Source organism: Coregonus lavaretus (assembly GCF_964263955.1).
Source record: "Coregonus lavaretus genome assembly, chromosome: 16".
Classification (NCBI taxonomy): Eukaryota; Metazoa; Chordata; class Actinopteri; order Salmoniformes; family Salmonidae; genus Coregonus; species Coregonus lavaretus.
The window spans coordinates 40,716,386-40,733,070 of record NC_140003.1 but is presented as its reverse complement, the minus strand read 5'-3'; the positions used below and the strand labels follow the sequence as shown (position 1 = coordinate 40,733,070).

The following is a 16,685-nucleotide window of genomic DNA, read 5'->3' as shown; positions in this document are numbered from 1 at the left end:
TTCCACTGATCTGGTAAATAAAGTAAATAGATAATCAAATGTCCTTTAGACAAGACGCCCAAAAAATTGGGATGCATGCCAGCAAAGCCACTACACAACACTAAACAATTCATTAATTGCACTATAACAGTGACCACGAACTGTTAGGGCCTACATAAAGCTGTCCCAACAGCAGAGCTTTCTTTTCAGCTCCATGGAGCGAATCCTTACCACTGCTACACCTGGCTATCAGCAGAGCCTTGTCTGGCAGCAAAACAGTTAATTCAGCCTCATTTACTGCCTTTTTAAAAAACATAGCTGATATGGCTGACTTGCTTAAACAAATGTGGTTTCTACTGACAATTGAGATGTACAAACTATGCCATAAGGGGACGACGAGCGTTTAAGAGGTAATCTGTAATTTAGATTAAGACATTATTGAGCGAGATAGGACGGACGTAGTCAATATAACTATTTGTTCAGCACTTTTGAAATGTAGAGCGAGCAGAATTCAGAACATGGGCCTTTCTTACAGTATTCTCCCTGTACACCAAAAAAATAATTGTTTTAGATGCATGCCAGTACAGCAACTACACAACACAACACTAAATAATACATTAATTGCACTATAACTGTGACAAACAGTTCCCACAAACGTTTATTTTTTTGGTCATTTAGCAGATGCTCTTATCCAGAGCGACTTACAGTTAGTGAGTGCATACATTTTTCATACTGGCCCCCCGTGGGAATCGAACCCACAACCCTGGCGTTGCAAGCGCCATGCTCTACCAACTGAGCTACAGGAGGCTGTTATAAACATAAAGATGTCACAAAATCAGAGCTTTCTTTTCAGCACCATGGACTGAATTCCTTACCACCGCTACACCTGGCTATCATCGGAGCCTTGTCTGGCAGCAAAACAGTTAATTCAGCCTCATTTACTGCCTTTTTAAAAAACATAGCTGATATGGCTGACTTTCTTAAACAAATGTGGTTTCTGATGACAATTGAGATGTACAAACTATGGCAAAAGGGAACGATGAGCGGATAAGAGGCAATCCGTAATTTCGATTAAGACATGAATGAGCGAGCTAAAACGGACATAGTCAATATAACTATTTGTTCAGCACTTTTGAAATGTACAGCGACCAGAATTCAGAACATGGGCCTTTCATACAGTGTTCTCCCTGTACACCAAGTCAGAACCGTAGGATAAATAAAGGGGGCATATAAGCAGACAATGAAAGCTCTTACAATATTTGATGATGACATTTCTCTAAAAACAGGCTATAGGCTACATGTGCACCACCAAGTCAGAACAGTAGGCTAAATTATGAGGGTGAGGCACATGGGCTACTAACAGCTTACTACACAACATACACTTAGTATTCCTTAGCTACAGTATACATAACTCCCTGGCATATTACATAATTTATGCAGCAGCATACAATAAATGTTTAGACTCACCTTGTTGTGCTCACTTGAACAGGAAGGTGGCGCGGCGGTCCTTCGTGGGCAAATTTTGTCATCAAATTCTGGCATTCTCTGGATTTATGGTGCTTTCAAGACAACAGGGAAATCGGGAAAAAAAACAAGGTTGAATCATGACGTCAGTGATCTTCAGGTTGGAGCTCTAGAAAGAGGCCCAGGTTCCTGACTTGGAATTCCGAATTGGATGACCGTTCAAAAGTATTTTCCCCAGTCGGAGCTCCTTTTTTTCCCCGAGTTCCCAGTTGTCTTGAACTCACTGAAGTCTGAGATTTCCCAGTTCAGAGTTTCCAGTTGTTTTGAACGCGACAGATGTCATGCTGGATTGACAGCATGGCCAATGTTGAATGTTTATCCTTTTCAGCTTGGAAAAAAATACCCTTAAACCTAGACTTGGACCACACACCCACTCCACTGAATAGTAGGCTAGTGATTGCTTTGCAATACTTGTAGTTAGCCACTGTCACTGATTCCTTCCAAAACAACTCATTGTTGAATTTGCAATTTCCAACTTGTTGTGTAATGTTTATGTCCAATGGCCGATGAGCACCGATACGTTTGAACTATAATACACAATACACTCTCGCTATACACCAAGTCACTTGGCTCTGTCATATCCTCACATGGCCTCTCCTATCATTGCTACGCAGACGACACACAACTAATCTTCTCCTTTCCCCCTTCTCATAACCAGGTGGCGAATTGCATCTCTGCATGTCTGGCAGACATATCAGTATGGATGACGGATCACCACCTCAAGCTGAACCTTGGCAAGACGGAGCTGCTCTTCCTCCCGGGGAAGGACTGCCCGTTCCATGATCTCGCCATCACGGTTGACAACTCCGTTGTGTCCTCCTCCCAGAGTGCGAAGAGCCTTGGCGTGACCCTGGACAACACCCTGTCGTTCTCCGCTAACATCAAGGCGGTGACCCGATCCTGTAGGTTCATGCTCTACAACATTCGGAGAGTACGACCCTGCCTTACACAGGAAGCAGCACAGGTCCTAATCCAGGCACTTGTCATCTCCCGTCTGGATTACTGCAACTCGCTGTTGGCTGGGCTCCCTGCCTGTGCCATTAAACCCCTACAACTCATCCAGAATGCCGCAGCCCGTCTGGTGTTCAACCTTCCCAAGTTCTCTCACGTCACCCCGCTCCTCCGCACACTCCACTGGCTTCCAGTTGAACCATGGTGCTTGCCTACGGAGCTGTGAGGGGAACGGCACCTCCGTACCTTCAGGCTCTGATCAGTCCCTACACCCAAACGAGGGCATTGCGTTCATCCACCTCTGGCCTGCTGGCTCCCCTTCCTCTGCTGAAGCACAGTTCCCGCTCAGCCCAGTCAAAACTGTTCGCTGCTCTGGCACCCCAATGGTGGAACAAGCTCCCTCACGACGCCAGGACAGCGGAGTCACTCACCACCTTCCGGAGACATTTGAAACCCCACCTCTTTAAGGAATACCTGGGATAGGATAAAGTAATCCTTCTACCCCCCCCCCCCTCAAAAAAAAAAAAACATTGTAAAGTGGTTATCCCACTGGCTATAAGGTGAATGCAACAATTTGTAAGTCGCTCTGGATAAGAGCGTCTGCTAAATTACGTAAATGTAAATATGACAAGGATTTAAAAAGTATTGGCCAGTAGATTGTTTACTTGATTCATGATGATGACTGCTAGCTTGCTAGCTAAAATTTAGAAAGTATGATGTTGACATGACCAGTCCAATCAAAGCAACGGTAGATATAACGTCATTTGACGTCATCTTATCTGTGGCCAATGACCTTGAGCCTTCTTGGATGGGCACTATGTAACTCTATGGCAGTACCCAAGAGGCTTGAATTTTTTAGCTCTCCCTGTATATTTTGCGGTGACATAGTGTCCCCATGAGTGACACAACACTGAGCCAATCACGGCGCAACTAGAGAACATTACCAAACCCTACGCTTCATATTTTCCGCTGGCTGCTCCACCACCACAGAAAGCACTGAGCTAGGCTGAAACACCTGCATTTTGGAGTGGCCTTACTCAAGAAAGCAAAAAAGACACCATGTTCTTATGCGGCTTTATTAACTCAAAAAAATTGTTTTACATTGTTTGCAAACTGATATGCAACACGTATTAATGTCAAAATAACATTCAAAACAGGCAACAACAAAAAAATAAACATTTAGCTCTGCCCCACATGCCCTGAATGACGGGTCGCCACTGACCCTACCAAACTTCTCTGCTAAAACATACTGTATGTCTGTCTGCTGCCTGTCACAGCCAAAACACAAAATTAAGTGGACTAATGTAACTGTAGATTAAATCGACTTTAGTACATGCTGTGAAAAGGCTGCATTCTGCAATAGGGAAGGGAGTAACAGCAAACTAATTTTGTTGACATTGTACATAAAACAGCGCTACCGTGCTGCTCCTTCTAAAGTTTTATAAACTCAGCGGAGATCGATCGATCGATCTCTCTCCCTCTCTCTCTCTCTCTCTCTCTCTCTCTCCCCATGAGGGGCTTTTCTATAAAACGCGCATCCATCTCCCCCATGAGGGGCTTTTCTTTAAAACGCGCATCCAATCACCTTGATTCATTACATAACTAGACCAATCATATGGTTTAATGTGCCGCGGTTCACAGTGCTGTGGCAAGACAGGCCAATAATGATGAGGTTCCGCTCGTGATGTTATTAAATTGCAGTTGCCGATGCTCCGATTTCTAAACGATTTGGAGCACAGTTGAAAAGTTAACGCACTTGATTAATTAGAAAAATAAAACCAGTACTTCTCGATGCGTGAGATAAGAGTGAGCGTGAGAAGAGGCTCAAATGTGTGTCTCTAGGCCAATGCGTGAGAGTTGGCAGCTCTGCTAATTTGATTAGCAATTGGGCAAATTGCAATAATCAATACTTCGAATGACTAACGTTAGGCCTGAGAATCGTTCTCTATATTCTGCAGAAACACCTTCAAATAACCAGTCATTATTCTTGATTTTGTAAGGACAAAGGGTAGACACTAGACAGCAGGTGCATATATACATTTCCTCCAGCTACAACTTGTGTAACCTATGTGAGGAAAGCATTGGTCAATCAAACATCAATATAAAAAGAGGATATTTAAATTCACAAATTAAATGTAACCTTAGGTGAAAGTGGAGGTTGTTAAAATAACTAAGGGAACTGGCACATAAGCAATGGTGCATCTTAGCTAGTTAGCTATAGCTACCTAAAAAGGCATAGCTAGCTAGCTGTGGCAAGCGGAGGGGTATTGTTACAAAATAGCAAGCTATCATTACAATGAAACAAATCAACGCCACTAGTGTCTAAACTGGGGAAACAAGTTAGCTGCAATGTTGTTGCATTGCTGTCAGCTTGTATTTCACATGTTAGTAATCTAATCTAAAACATAGCTAGCTAACTAACTAACTGACCGACGTTAACTGTAGCTGTGTCTGTGTTGTTGCAAATTATTTTGGACACAGGCAGGAGCTCTTACCTAAGTAGTTGATCCTGACAGCATTCGGGTCATTATATCCAATGGAGCGCTTGTTAACATCCCAAACCAGGTTACCAGAGCAGGACATAATGCTCGAACCTGCTTTTATTTAAAAATACCATTGAAATTCAGTTGTAAACCCTGCCTTCTGACTATCGCCTTTGGATGTTGTTCTCTGCGGGGTCGTTTGGCCGTTGCGACGTAGCTAGCTAACTAGAAGCCAACGTTAGCATGCGTGCTAAGCTATATCCAGCTTTGCTTATCGCCCCCTCTTCGGTCGCTTTATTCCTCTGGTGCTGTTTGTTATTTGGGTGGCTCTACTTCTCTCTCTTGTTGTGTCGAACTCCCTGCTTGAAACAACGCGATAAAGCGGTTCCTCAATTGTGTGCGGGCCGTTCTATACGTTCTATTTCTATGCTCGAGACCATTAATCGAGACCGTCAACATTGCAGCAGTATGACGCAGCCCGCAAGGAGTAGACAAAGTCAGTACAGTATGAAGACAGACAGAAACGGCTCTCCAATAGAAATCGCCGCTCACACTTGTAGGCGACGTTGGCTAACTAAGCACATGCGCAGAAGTACGTCATCGGTATAACGATCGTCTCGCGCCAACTGCGCATGTGCAGGCCGTCAAATCAAAGGCACTCCTTCGATATAAAGTTTGTTTTTGACTAATTAAAACGAGTCAGTTTGTCACTTTCACGAAGTTGGAGTAATAACATGTTTAACTACTTAAGACATTGGCTCGAATCTAGGTTGTGCCTTTCGATTTCGAGAAAATTAAACATCTAAGGAAGAATTCTTCACTTCTCTCGTTTCCTTCTCAAACCCCAAACCCCGACCTGGACTTTTTGGTCTGTTTCGCAAACGTTCCCGGAAATCTCGCGATGTTGCGCCTCTGGGTTTAGAAACTCCAGTCTCTAACAATTAGTTGAAAATCCAGTTGAGGCTATTATATATCATATAGTTATAATTGCGCAATGCTGTAGTAAAGTGGCATCATATTAATACTGGATTATGTAGATAGATGAACAAATGGTAGAGCGTGCCGCTCTTCTCTATCTGCCGTAGCTCAATGAATGGCCCTGGACTCTGGTACACCAATCACGTTAGGAGGATTGGCCCACTACACCAATAGGAATTAGGATGGGCTTGTTGCGGTACTGTGCTAGATAGGTTGCGCCGTGAAGAAAAGTCACCACCTTGTGAAATCGCTCAAATCAAGGCAACCAGGAATGAGCACTGTTGTAGTATAGCAGGCTAGCTGCATTGCAATAGGTTTGCATTAGAAGGTCGAAAGTAGGACAGCGCCTTTGAGATTTTTCCGAACCGTTTTATGACTACAAAACATTGCTGTAAATTTGAGATATAGGGCAATACCAATACTCAAGAGTGTCAAAGTCGAACTAATTTTCCTTCGTAGCTACGTATTTAGCAAGCTAGCTAGCTTGCTAGGTCAAGTGTAGCTAACGTTAGACAGCAACATTAGCCTTTTGCAAACATGGCTGCGATGAGAGCTTCTTATCACAAACTACTAGACAAGATCGGGCTAATGTTGCCAGCAAAACTGAGACCTCTCTACAATCACCCTGCAGGTAATGTAAATGTTATTAGACACTGTGACAGCCAGCGTTAGCCATAGATTATCATTAGCAACTGGCGTGCGTCTAGACCCCTTGAGGACGGTACACACTAATGACCGCTGTTGTTGCTGAAGTGGCCTTGGCTTACTTAGTGATTGATGTCAAGAATCCCTTGCTAAATATTTTGATGTGTGCAACCAATATCCTATCTAATGTCGCTGCTCTTAGTGTTTTAAACCCAAACAAATGTGTCATGGCGGTGCCTCTAAATCTGTAAAGCGATGCCAACAGTTTTGCAGATTAGTTATCCCATTGAGTACTGTGCAGTCAATGGTACACAGTAACTGGCTAAATGAGTGTGGTTGCAGGCATAGACATCATTGGTTGCAGATGGTCGCGTGGAGCTTTGTGTGAATGAGAGGATTGTCTGGAATGCAATACCAAAGCGAATGGAAGCTAAGCATAGCATGTTCAGCATTGGCATGGTTCCTTACAGAATGAGTAGTTGCATGTTTTTGGAAATCAATGTGATGCCCTACATGGAAGGAAGAAGTTGAGAGCAAACTGCTTGTCAACATTTGCAGTATTTTAACAGTCCTACACCAGTAAATTTAGCTACAGCTGTTAACTAGGTAATTAAGCAAATAAAACATCCATTCATGCTTATTGTCATGTATAAAAATGCCCAGTTGCTATCATGGCTAGAAGAAGAGATCTCAGTGACTTTGAAAGAGGGGTCTCAAATGAGCATAGGGGGTTTAAAGTGTGTGTGTCTGTCGGTCACCAGATCTCAATCCAATTGAACACTTATGGGAGATTCTAGAGCAGCGCCTGAGAGAGTGTTTTACACCTCCATCATAGGCCCAGCGTCGTCCGGGGTAGGCTGTCGTTGTAAATAAGAATTTGTTCTTAACTGACTTGCCTAGTTAAATAGAAATTGAAGCTGTTCTGGCAGCTTGTGGCGGCCCCTATTAAGACACTTTGTTGGTGTTTCCTTTATTTTGGCAGTTACCTGTATGTGCCTTTGGCAGAAAAATGATATGATTGGCCAAACCTGTAACACTGGTCAAACCTGTTGCATAGCATCCTATGTAGGCCTACATGTAACTGCCAAAATAAAGGAAACACTTGAGTAAATGAAGGATACAAAGTATATTGAAAGCAGGTGCTTCAACACAGGTGTGGTTCCTGAGTTAATTAAGAAATTAACATCCCATCATGCTTTGGGTCATGTATAATAATGCCCAGATGCCCATTATTTTGGCTGCGTTTAGACAGGCAGCCCAATTCCGATCTTTTTTTCTCACTAATTGGTCTGAAAGTGTGTGTCTGTCTGTCTCAGCCACCAGATCTCAACCCAATTGAACACTTATTGGAGATTCTGGAGCGGCGCCTGAGACAGCGTTTTCCACCACCATCAACAAAAAAGCAAATGATGGCATTTCTTGAATGGTGTCGCATCCCTCCAATAGAGTTCCAGACACTTGTAGAATCTATGCCAAGGTGCATTGAAGCTGTTCTGGTGGCTCGTGGTGGCCCAACACCCTATTAAGACACTTTGTGGATGTTTCCTTTATTTTGCCAGTTACCTGTATATGCTGTGTATCTTTTGCTGAACTGCATGCTGCTCTGTTGTGGTTATCACTAATAGTTGAATGCTGCCAATGTTACATTTTGTTTATAGGAAGGGGTAACCTTTCAATTATATTTAAAAATATTTCGCATTATCAGGACTTTATTGTGACAGCCTGACATGGCTTGATCATGATGCAAGCATACTTAAGCCTTGTTCACACTGCAGGCCTTAATGCTCAAATCTTCATATTTTTTTGGGGGGGAATACTGACTGTCCAAACAGCAATTTACAAGTGACCAAATCGGATTTGTGTGTGTTCAGACAGCAGTCATTTGCTGACATGGCTACGCTAGTTGTCATAGTAATGACGGGTGTGTGCGCAGTGGTGTAGGCTGATTGGTGGTGCTCGTGCTTCCTATCACTCAGAAGTTATGTAGCAAGCTAAGGTGACAACAATGCCTGCAATGGACGTTTCCCAGTTGCTTTGAATTGTTAAAACCATAGTGTAAAAACACTTTTTTTATAGCCTCAAATGATAAGATAATCTAACTTTCAAAACAAGTATGTTTTAGCTAGCCACAGCAGTCAACTTGCTAGCTATGTACAAGATGGCACCAATAGACATGGCAGCTCTGTTTCTAGCTCCTAAGGTAGCTGTTTAGCTTTCTAGCACATTCACTAATTTGTTTGTGAACAATTAACAAGCTAGTTAGCTACCACATTCTTGTCAAACTGTCAACAGAGCTGCAAGCAACAAGATATGCCAAATAAGTCTAAAAACCACTTGAGGGCAAATAAATCGGATTTGACCGTTCAGACACAAGTCGTGTGGCCAGGAATCAGATTTGTATCAAAACCACTACGAAGGTGGTTTTGAAATGTGGCTTGAATTATCATATTCCATGTGCTTTTTGGCTGTTCAGACTGCAGGAAAAATAACACATTTTAGAATTGGATATGCCAAAAAATAGGACTTGAGTCACTTCAAACTGCTAATGTAAACATGGCTTTAGATTAGGGCTCTAGCCGACACAGCCAACCCTTGCTTTTTACATCTATTCTTGTTGGTAAAAATATATATGTGGAGAAAAAAACAATTAGCCCAATGCTTGAAATGTAACTTAAATTGGTGTAAAACAATGATTGCTGGCTAGGAGGACTAATGCCCTGATTTTCTCTGTTTGATTCTTGTTGTGTTGACTTATCACTACATGAACTCTTCCTGTATAGTCAATAATGTTTATCTTTCAATTCAGACTAAAGTTCAGACTAAAGTTGTCAGCACTCTATCATTGCTATTGGAGAACAGAACACAGCTACCAAGGAATAACGTTTTGACCACATGAGGGGTGGTGCCCTAAGCCCAACTCCCTGCAAGATGATTGGCTAAAACAGAGTTCTCTTCCCTCCTCCTCAGTGTGCAGCCGGAGCCAAGTGTTTCCTGATGGAGACTGGTAGATTAGATTCAGAGCAGACAGTGGTGTTCTTACCGTATTGCATGTGGAAGCTTTTTGTCCACCCCATGGTCCTCCCCAAAGAAGGGCGCTGTGCCACCTTGTGGACTGGCTGTACCACTATGTAAAAAACGTTATTTGTTATAATTTAAGGCCATTTTTTGCTCTAGATTGCAGGAAATTGCAGTTACAGGTGTTTAAAAACAAAACAAAAAAAAACAGCATAAATCTTTGAGTATCATCTTATTCATGGAGTGTGAGATGTTACTTAGGAGAGGTCATTTAGCCTTATTTGGTTACCAATGGGATAGATAGCAGAACAATGAAAATAGTTTAGGCATACCCATCCACAAGCATCAGTCATATGAAGTATTAAATGTCTAAGATTTCCCTGCATTGAATTAAACACAGTCAAAGGAATAGTCAGTGCTGTCCCATAATGTTTCATTCAGTGTGCAACTGACAGAACTCTTGGTCAGGATGTAAGCACTGTGGTTATGTCCGTTAAACAAGTCTATGGTAGTGGTCAAATAGCGATTCATGAAAGATTATCAGATGTTATGATGTTGTTGTGCTGAGAATCGTATGATATTTCATCATCTGTTCTGTAACCAATTTTCTCATGGATTGTGTCTTCTCTAATTCCAGGTCCAAGGACTATTTTCTTCTGGGCCCCAATGTTCAAATGGGTAAGGGCTGAATTTGTTTTGCTTGACCTATTGCTTTATCTAAACGTTAACATGTAGGAAGGTATTGTCTAATGAAACAAATTTCAGGTCACATGCATCTCCTCATCTCTATAGGGGCTGGTTGGGGCTGGTCTGGCAGATATGAGTCGACCAGCCGAGAAACTGAGCATTTCCCAGTCTGCTGTACTGACAGCCACAGGTATAGTGGAGTTCCTATATTATTCAGTGAGTGACAGGTATAGTGTAAATGTAATCCTTCAGTCAAATAAACAACTTCACTCATTGACTAATCACTTTTCCCACTTTCTCAGGTCTGACCTGGTCCAGATACTCTTTGGTCATCATTCCAAAGAACTGGAACCTCTTTGCTGTCAATTTATTTGTGGGTAGTGCTGGAATATCCCAGCTCTACAGGATCTTCCAGTAAGTGAACCTCTCTTAGAGCACAGAAATAGAATGAAGACCTGACCTATAGATTTGGCTCGCCATTAAACGGCCACAGTACATTTTTTCTGTCCTTTTGTAAGTTCTTTAGGAATCAACCTGGAGGCTCATAAGAAACTCTGTTTTACTTTGTTTTCTTTTTTTAATATTTAGCTTTTATTCCTTGAAGTTTAAGGGCAAATGTATTTGAATAAATGTACATAAACCTCAAGTTTATTTTCCCCCTCTCTTCCCTTATCCCCTTTCACACTACAGGTATGAACAAGGGAAGAAGGCACTAGCAAAGGAGGAGGCTGCCCCTGCAGAGTCTTGAGTGTTGTCACCAATCCATCTCCATGGACCGTAAGGGAGTTAATCACCGGCACAAACCCAGTCCCTCTCAGCCCCTCCATCCTCATTCGATATTACAGTAGAAAAAAACAATGTTTCCTTGCTGTAGATCATGTAATTTGTCTGGATTTCTTCAGGTTTATAATGGAATATTAACCCTTACAAAACACTCAAATGTTTGTCATCTATGCACAAGATGTTGTATTTTTAAGTTGTACTTCATGCAACAACTTGTATGGTCTTAAATTGATTTAATTTGTTAATGATTCATATTTATCATGCACTTTTTGGGAAGTGTTGCTTTTTTCCATAATTTCTTTGAGTAGTCATCATCATTCCTCATGGAGTGGTTTCCTAACAATGAAGGTCTTGGATCTGTGTTGAATGTGGTTTAAAAGAATGTCTCCCAAAATATTTTTGAATTAGATGTCACTTTCATCCCATATGCTAATTCATCAACTATTTTCATCAATCATTTTGGTAACAATTTCTATATCCGTACATCAAGGATGATTAAACCTTCCACGTGTTGTAAATGCTTTAACCAATAAATCAGGTTTAAAAAAACATTTCATATAGCTTTTAACAGTAGATTTTCAATTGCCAATAGTAATATGAAATCACCACCTTTCTGTCCCTGATCATTTGGAGGAACTTCTTGGTAATGTGTCCTATGTGTTGCAGTCTTGGGGGATGAATCTAGCGTGGACAACTTGTATTGGCCCTGTAGTCAAGGTCCTCGTCTCCTATTAGTTGGTTCTCAGTAGTTGGGAGACGCATAATCTGTTAATGTAACTAGATGAGAATTTAAGAAGTCCTTTTGTTCATTGATCTCTGAGATTTTATAGCAATAACTGGCAAATTTCATTGGTCCATAATGCACTGGAACATGAACAGGCACTTACGTATGGAGAGGTTCTATCTTAAAAAGGTCTGTATGTAATGGATATGCCCATATTTGTTCTGTTGAATTAAAAATCTTGGCATATTCTGAAGCAGTTTCATTCCTGGGCAGAAAGTGTATGATAGTTAAAAATAGGTTGTTTGAGTTGAAGATATGTTTTGACCTGACTTGTGAATTGAGGTTTGGATATGTGACTTGGCATAAGTGTCCCACAAGGGTGGAACAAACTGAAACAGTCATGCCTCTACATGAATTACTGTTTTTACTTGGTCTTCCAACTAGACTATTATACTGTGAAATACTGTTTTACATGCTAAAGATTAGATCAAAAAGAAAAATACAGAAAGTTGACCATTGATTGGTCCACCTTTGTATACACAACACCTAATCAACATGTCACTAAGGCTGCGTTTACACAGACAGCCCAATTCTGATATTTTTTCCAATAATTGGTCTTCTGACCGATCACATCAGATCTTTTCACATCAGATCTTTTTCAGTGCTGATCTGATTAGTAAAAAGATCAGAATTTGGCTGCTTGTGTAAACGCAGCCTGTGCTTTACGGTAACCTAGACACCTAAAGTGCCAGTAGAAGCAGAGTGTCAAGGAAAAACTCCCCAGAAGGAAGAAACCTTGAGTAACCAGACTCAGGAGAGACCCATACTCCCCTGGCTGTACTAGGTGGAAGTTGAGTCTTAACACCAACTAAGTCAGACTGTTGACACTTTAGACCCACTCCGATTTGCATACCGCCCCAACAGATCCATAGACGACGCAATCTCAATTGCTCTCCACACTGCCCTCACCCACCTAGATAAGAGGAATACCAATGTGAAAATGCTCGTTGACTACAGCTCGGCGTTCAACACCATTGTCCCCTCCAAGCTCATCACCACGCTTAAGACCCTGGGACTGAACACTTCCCTCTGCAACTGGATCCTGGACTTCCTGATGGGCCGACCCAAGCTGGTGAGGGTTGGCAGCATCACCTCCGCCACGCTGACCCTCAACACGGGGGCTACATGAAAATGGGGGGGGGGGGGGGGGCATGCAGTGGCGAGCATGCCCCCATCCACATCGACGGGGCTGCAGTGGAGAGAGTTGAGAGCTTCAAGTTCCTCAGTGTCCAAATCACCAAGAACTTAAAATGGTCCACACGCCTATTTCCCCTCAGGAGATTGAAAAGGTTTGGCATGGGCCATCAAAAAGTTAATACAGCTGTACCATTGAGAGCACCTTGACTGGCTGCATCACTGCTTGGTATGGCAATAGCACCGCCCTCGATCACATGGCGCTACAGAGGATGGTGTTGACAGCACAGTACACCACTGGGGCCCAGCTCGCTGCCATCCAGGACCACTATATCAGGTGGTGTGAAAGAAAGGCCCGGAAAATCGTTAAAGATTCCAACTACCCAAGCCATAGACTGTTCTCTCTGCTTCCGCACGGAAAGCGCTACCGGTGCATCAAGTCTGACACCAACAGGCTCCTGAACAGCTTCTATCCCCATGCCATTAGACTGCTAAATACCTACAGTGGCTTGCGAAAGTATTCACCCCCCATGGCATTTTTCCTATTTTGTTGCCTTACAACCTGGAATTAAAATGGATTTTTTTGGGGTTTGTATAATTTGATTTACACAACATGCCTACCACTTCGAAGATGCAAAATAATTTATTGGTGAAACAAACAAGAAATAAGACAGAAAAACAGAACTTGAGCGTGCATAACTATTCCCCCCCCCCCCCCCCCAAAGTCAATACTTTGTAGAGCCACCTTTTGCAGCAATTACAGCTGCAAGTCTCTTGGGGTATGTCTCTATAAGCTTGCCACATCTAGCCACTGGGATTTTTGCCCAATCTTCAAGGCAAAACTGCTCCAGCTCCTTCAAGTTGGATGGGTTCCGCTGGTGTACAGCAATCTTTAAGTCATACCACAGATTCTCAATTGGATAAACATTTAAACGTTTCCCCTTAAACCACTCAAGTGTTGCTTTAGCAGTATGCTTAGGGTCATTGTCCTGCTGGAAGGTGAACCGCTGTCCCAGTCTCAAATCTCTGGAAGACTGAAACAGGTTTCCCTCAAGAATTTCCCTGTATTTAGCACCATCCATCATTCCTTCAATTCTGACCAGTTTCCCAGTCCCTGCCGATGAAAAACATCCCCACAGCAGGATGCTGCCACCACCATGCTTCACTGTTGGGATGGTGTTCTCGGGGTGATGAGAGGTGTTGGGTTTGCGCCAGACATAGCGTTTTCCTTGATGGCCAAAAAGCTCAATTTTAGTCTCATCTGACCAGAGTACCTTCTTCCATATGTTTGGGGAGTCTCCCACATGCCTTTTGGCGAACACCAAACGTGTTTGCTTATTTTTTTCTTTAAGCAATGGCTTTTTTCTGGCCACTCTTCCGTAAAGCCCAGCTCTGTGGAGTGTATGGCTTAAAGTTGTCCTATGGACAGATAATCCAATCTCCGCTGTGGAGCTTTGCAGCTCCTTCAGGGTTATCTTTGGTCTCTTTAATGCCCTCCTTGCCTGGTCTGTGAGTTTGGTGGGCGGCCCTCTCTTGGCAGGTTTGTTGTGGTGCCGTATTCTATCCATTTTTAAATAATGGATTTAATGGTGCTCCGTGGGATGTTCAAAGTTTCCCAACCCTGATCTGTACTTCTCCACAACTTTGTCCCTGACCTGTTTTGAGAGCTCCTTGGTCTTCATGGTGCAACTTGCTTGGTGGTGCCCCTTGCTTAGTGGTGTTGCAGACTCTGGGGCCTTTCAGAACAGGTGTATATATACTGAGATCATGTGACAGATCATGTGACACTTAGATTGCACACAGGTGGACTTTATTTAACTAATTATATAACTTCTGAAGGTAATTGGTTGCACCAGATCTTATTTAGGGGCTTCATAGCAAAGGGGGTGAATACATATGCACGCGCCACTTTTCCGTTATTTTTTTTTTTTCATTTCACTTCACCAATTTTGACTATTTTGTGTATGTCCATTACATGAAATCCAAATAAAAATAGATTTAAATTACAGGTTGTAATGCAACAAAATAGGAAAAACACCAAGGGGGATGAATACTTTTGCAAGGCACTGTAACTAAAAAGCTAACAAATGTCTATACGGACTATCTAAATTGACCTTTGTATTGTAATCTTTATTTTTGCAGTCTCTACGGACACTAATACTCCAACACACACACACTCACTCCATCATTTGCTCACACACACATAATATGCACATACATTTGTACTGACTCTACACACACATACCCACTCACATACAATCATCATATACGCTGCTGCCTAGTCACCTTCCCCTATACATACAGTGCCTTCAGATAGTATTCACACCCCTTGACTTTTTCCACGTTTTGTTGTGTTACAGCCTAAATTTAAAATGGATTAAATGTAGATTGTTTGTCACTGGCCTACACACAATACCCCATAATGTCAAAGTGGAACTATGTTTTTTTTTTCAAAATGTTTACAAATTTATGAAAATTAAAAGCTGTATTGAATCCCTTTGATGGCAAGCCTAAAGTTCAGGAGTAAAAATGTGCGTAAGTATAGAACAATAATGTTTAACATGATTTTTGAATGATTACCTCACCTCTGTACCCCACACATACAATTATCTGTAGGGTCTTCTCAGTTGAGCACAGATTCAACAGATTTAACCACAAAGGCCAGGAAGGTTTTCCAATGCCTCGCGAAGAAAGGCACAAATTGGTAGATGGGTAAAAAAACAAAAAAAAACAGACATTGAATATCCCTTTGAGCGTGGTGAAGTTATTACTTTCACTTTGGATGGTGTATCAATACACCCAGTCACTAGAAAGATACAGGCATCCTTCCTAACTCAGTTGCCGGAGAAGGAAAACGCTCAGGGATTTCACCATGAGGCCAACAGTTACTTTAAAACAGTTACAGAGTTGATTGGCTGTGATAGGAGAAAACTGAGGATGGCTCAACATTGTAGTTACGCCACAATACTAACCTAACTGACAGAGTGAAAAGGAAGGAAAAATATTCCAAAACATGGATCCTGTTTGCAACATGTTATGGGTATGCTTATAATTGTTAAGGACTAGGGAGTTTCAAGATAAAACAAAAAGAAACTGAATGGAGCTAAGCACAGGCAAAATCCTAGAGGAAAACCTGGTTGTCTTCTTTCCACCAGACACTGGGAGAGGAATTCACCTTTCAGAATGACAATAACCTAAAATAAGGCCAAATCTACACTTGAGATGCTTACCAAGAAGACAGTGAATGTTCACGAGTGGCCGAGTTACAGTTTTGACTTAAATCTACTTGGAAATCTATGGCAAGACCAATTTTACAGCGCTTGAAGATAAAAAAAAAAAAAAGAATGGGCAAATGTTGCACAATCCAGTTGTAGAAAGCATAGAGACTTTTATAAAAACATGTTTTCACTTTGTCATTATGGGGTAGCGTGTAGATGGGTGAGAAAAAAAATGTAATACATTTTGAATTCAGGCTGTAACAAAATGTGGAATAAGTCAAGGGGTTTAAATACTTTCTAAAGGCACTATCTACCTCTTATCGATCCAGTATCCCTACACATTATAAATTAAATATAGACGTAATCGCTCCTCTTTCACCCCAGCTGCCAAACTAACCCTGACTCAGATGACCATCCTACCCATACTAGATTATGAAGACGTAATTCATAGATCGGCAAGGGTGCTTTCGAGCGGCTAGATGCTCTTTACCATTCGGCCATCAG

General features: G+C 42.0%; 2 protein-coding genes across 3 annotated transcripts in view; one reads left to right on the top strand and one right to left on the bottom strand.

Moving 5' to 3' along the window:
* LOC311144022 (DDB1- and CUL4-associated factor 6-like) overlaps positions 1-5,448 on the bottom strand; it is a 65,691-nt gene extending 60,243 nt beyond the window's left edge. For both annotated transcript variants that reach the window (XM_084179943.1, XM_084179944.1), the window contains exon 1: positions 4,950-5,448. In XM_084179943.1, the coding sequence (XP_084036069.1) occupies positions 4,950-5,037 (88 nt within the window). In that variant the 5' untranslated portion in view covers positions 5,038-5,448. The remainder of the gene's footprint in view (positions 1-4,949) is intronic.
* A 190-nt stretch (positions 5,449-5,638) lies between these two features.
* On the top strand, positions 5,639-12,022 carry LOC311144032 (mitochondrial pyruvate carrier 2-like). The gene is made up of 5 exons (XM_084179961.1): positions 5,639-6,546; positions 10,213-10,253; positions 10,368-10,452; positions 10,565-10,676; positions 10,953-12,022. The coding sequence occupies exons 1-5, from the start codon at positions 6,453-6,455 to the stop codon at positions 11,008-11,010; spliced, it is 390 nt and encodes a 129-aa protein (XP_084036087.1). The 5' UTR covers positions 5,639-6,452; the 3' UTR covers positions 11,011-12,022.
* Positions 12,023-16,685: the final 4,663 nt, after the last annotated feature.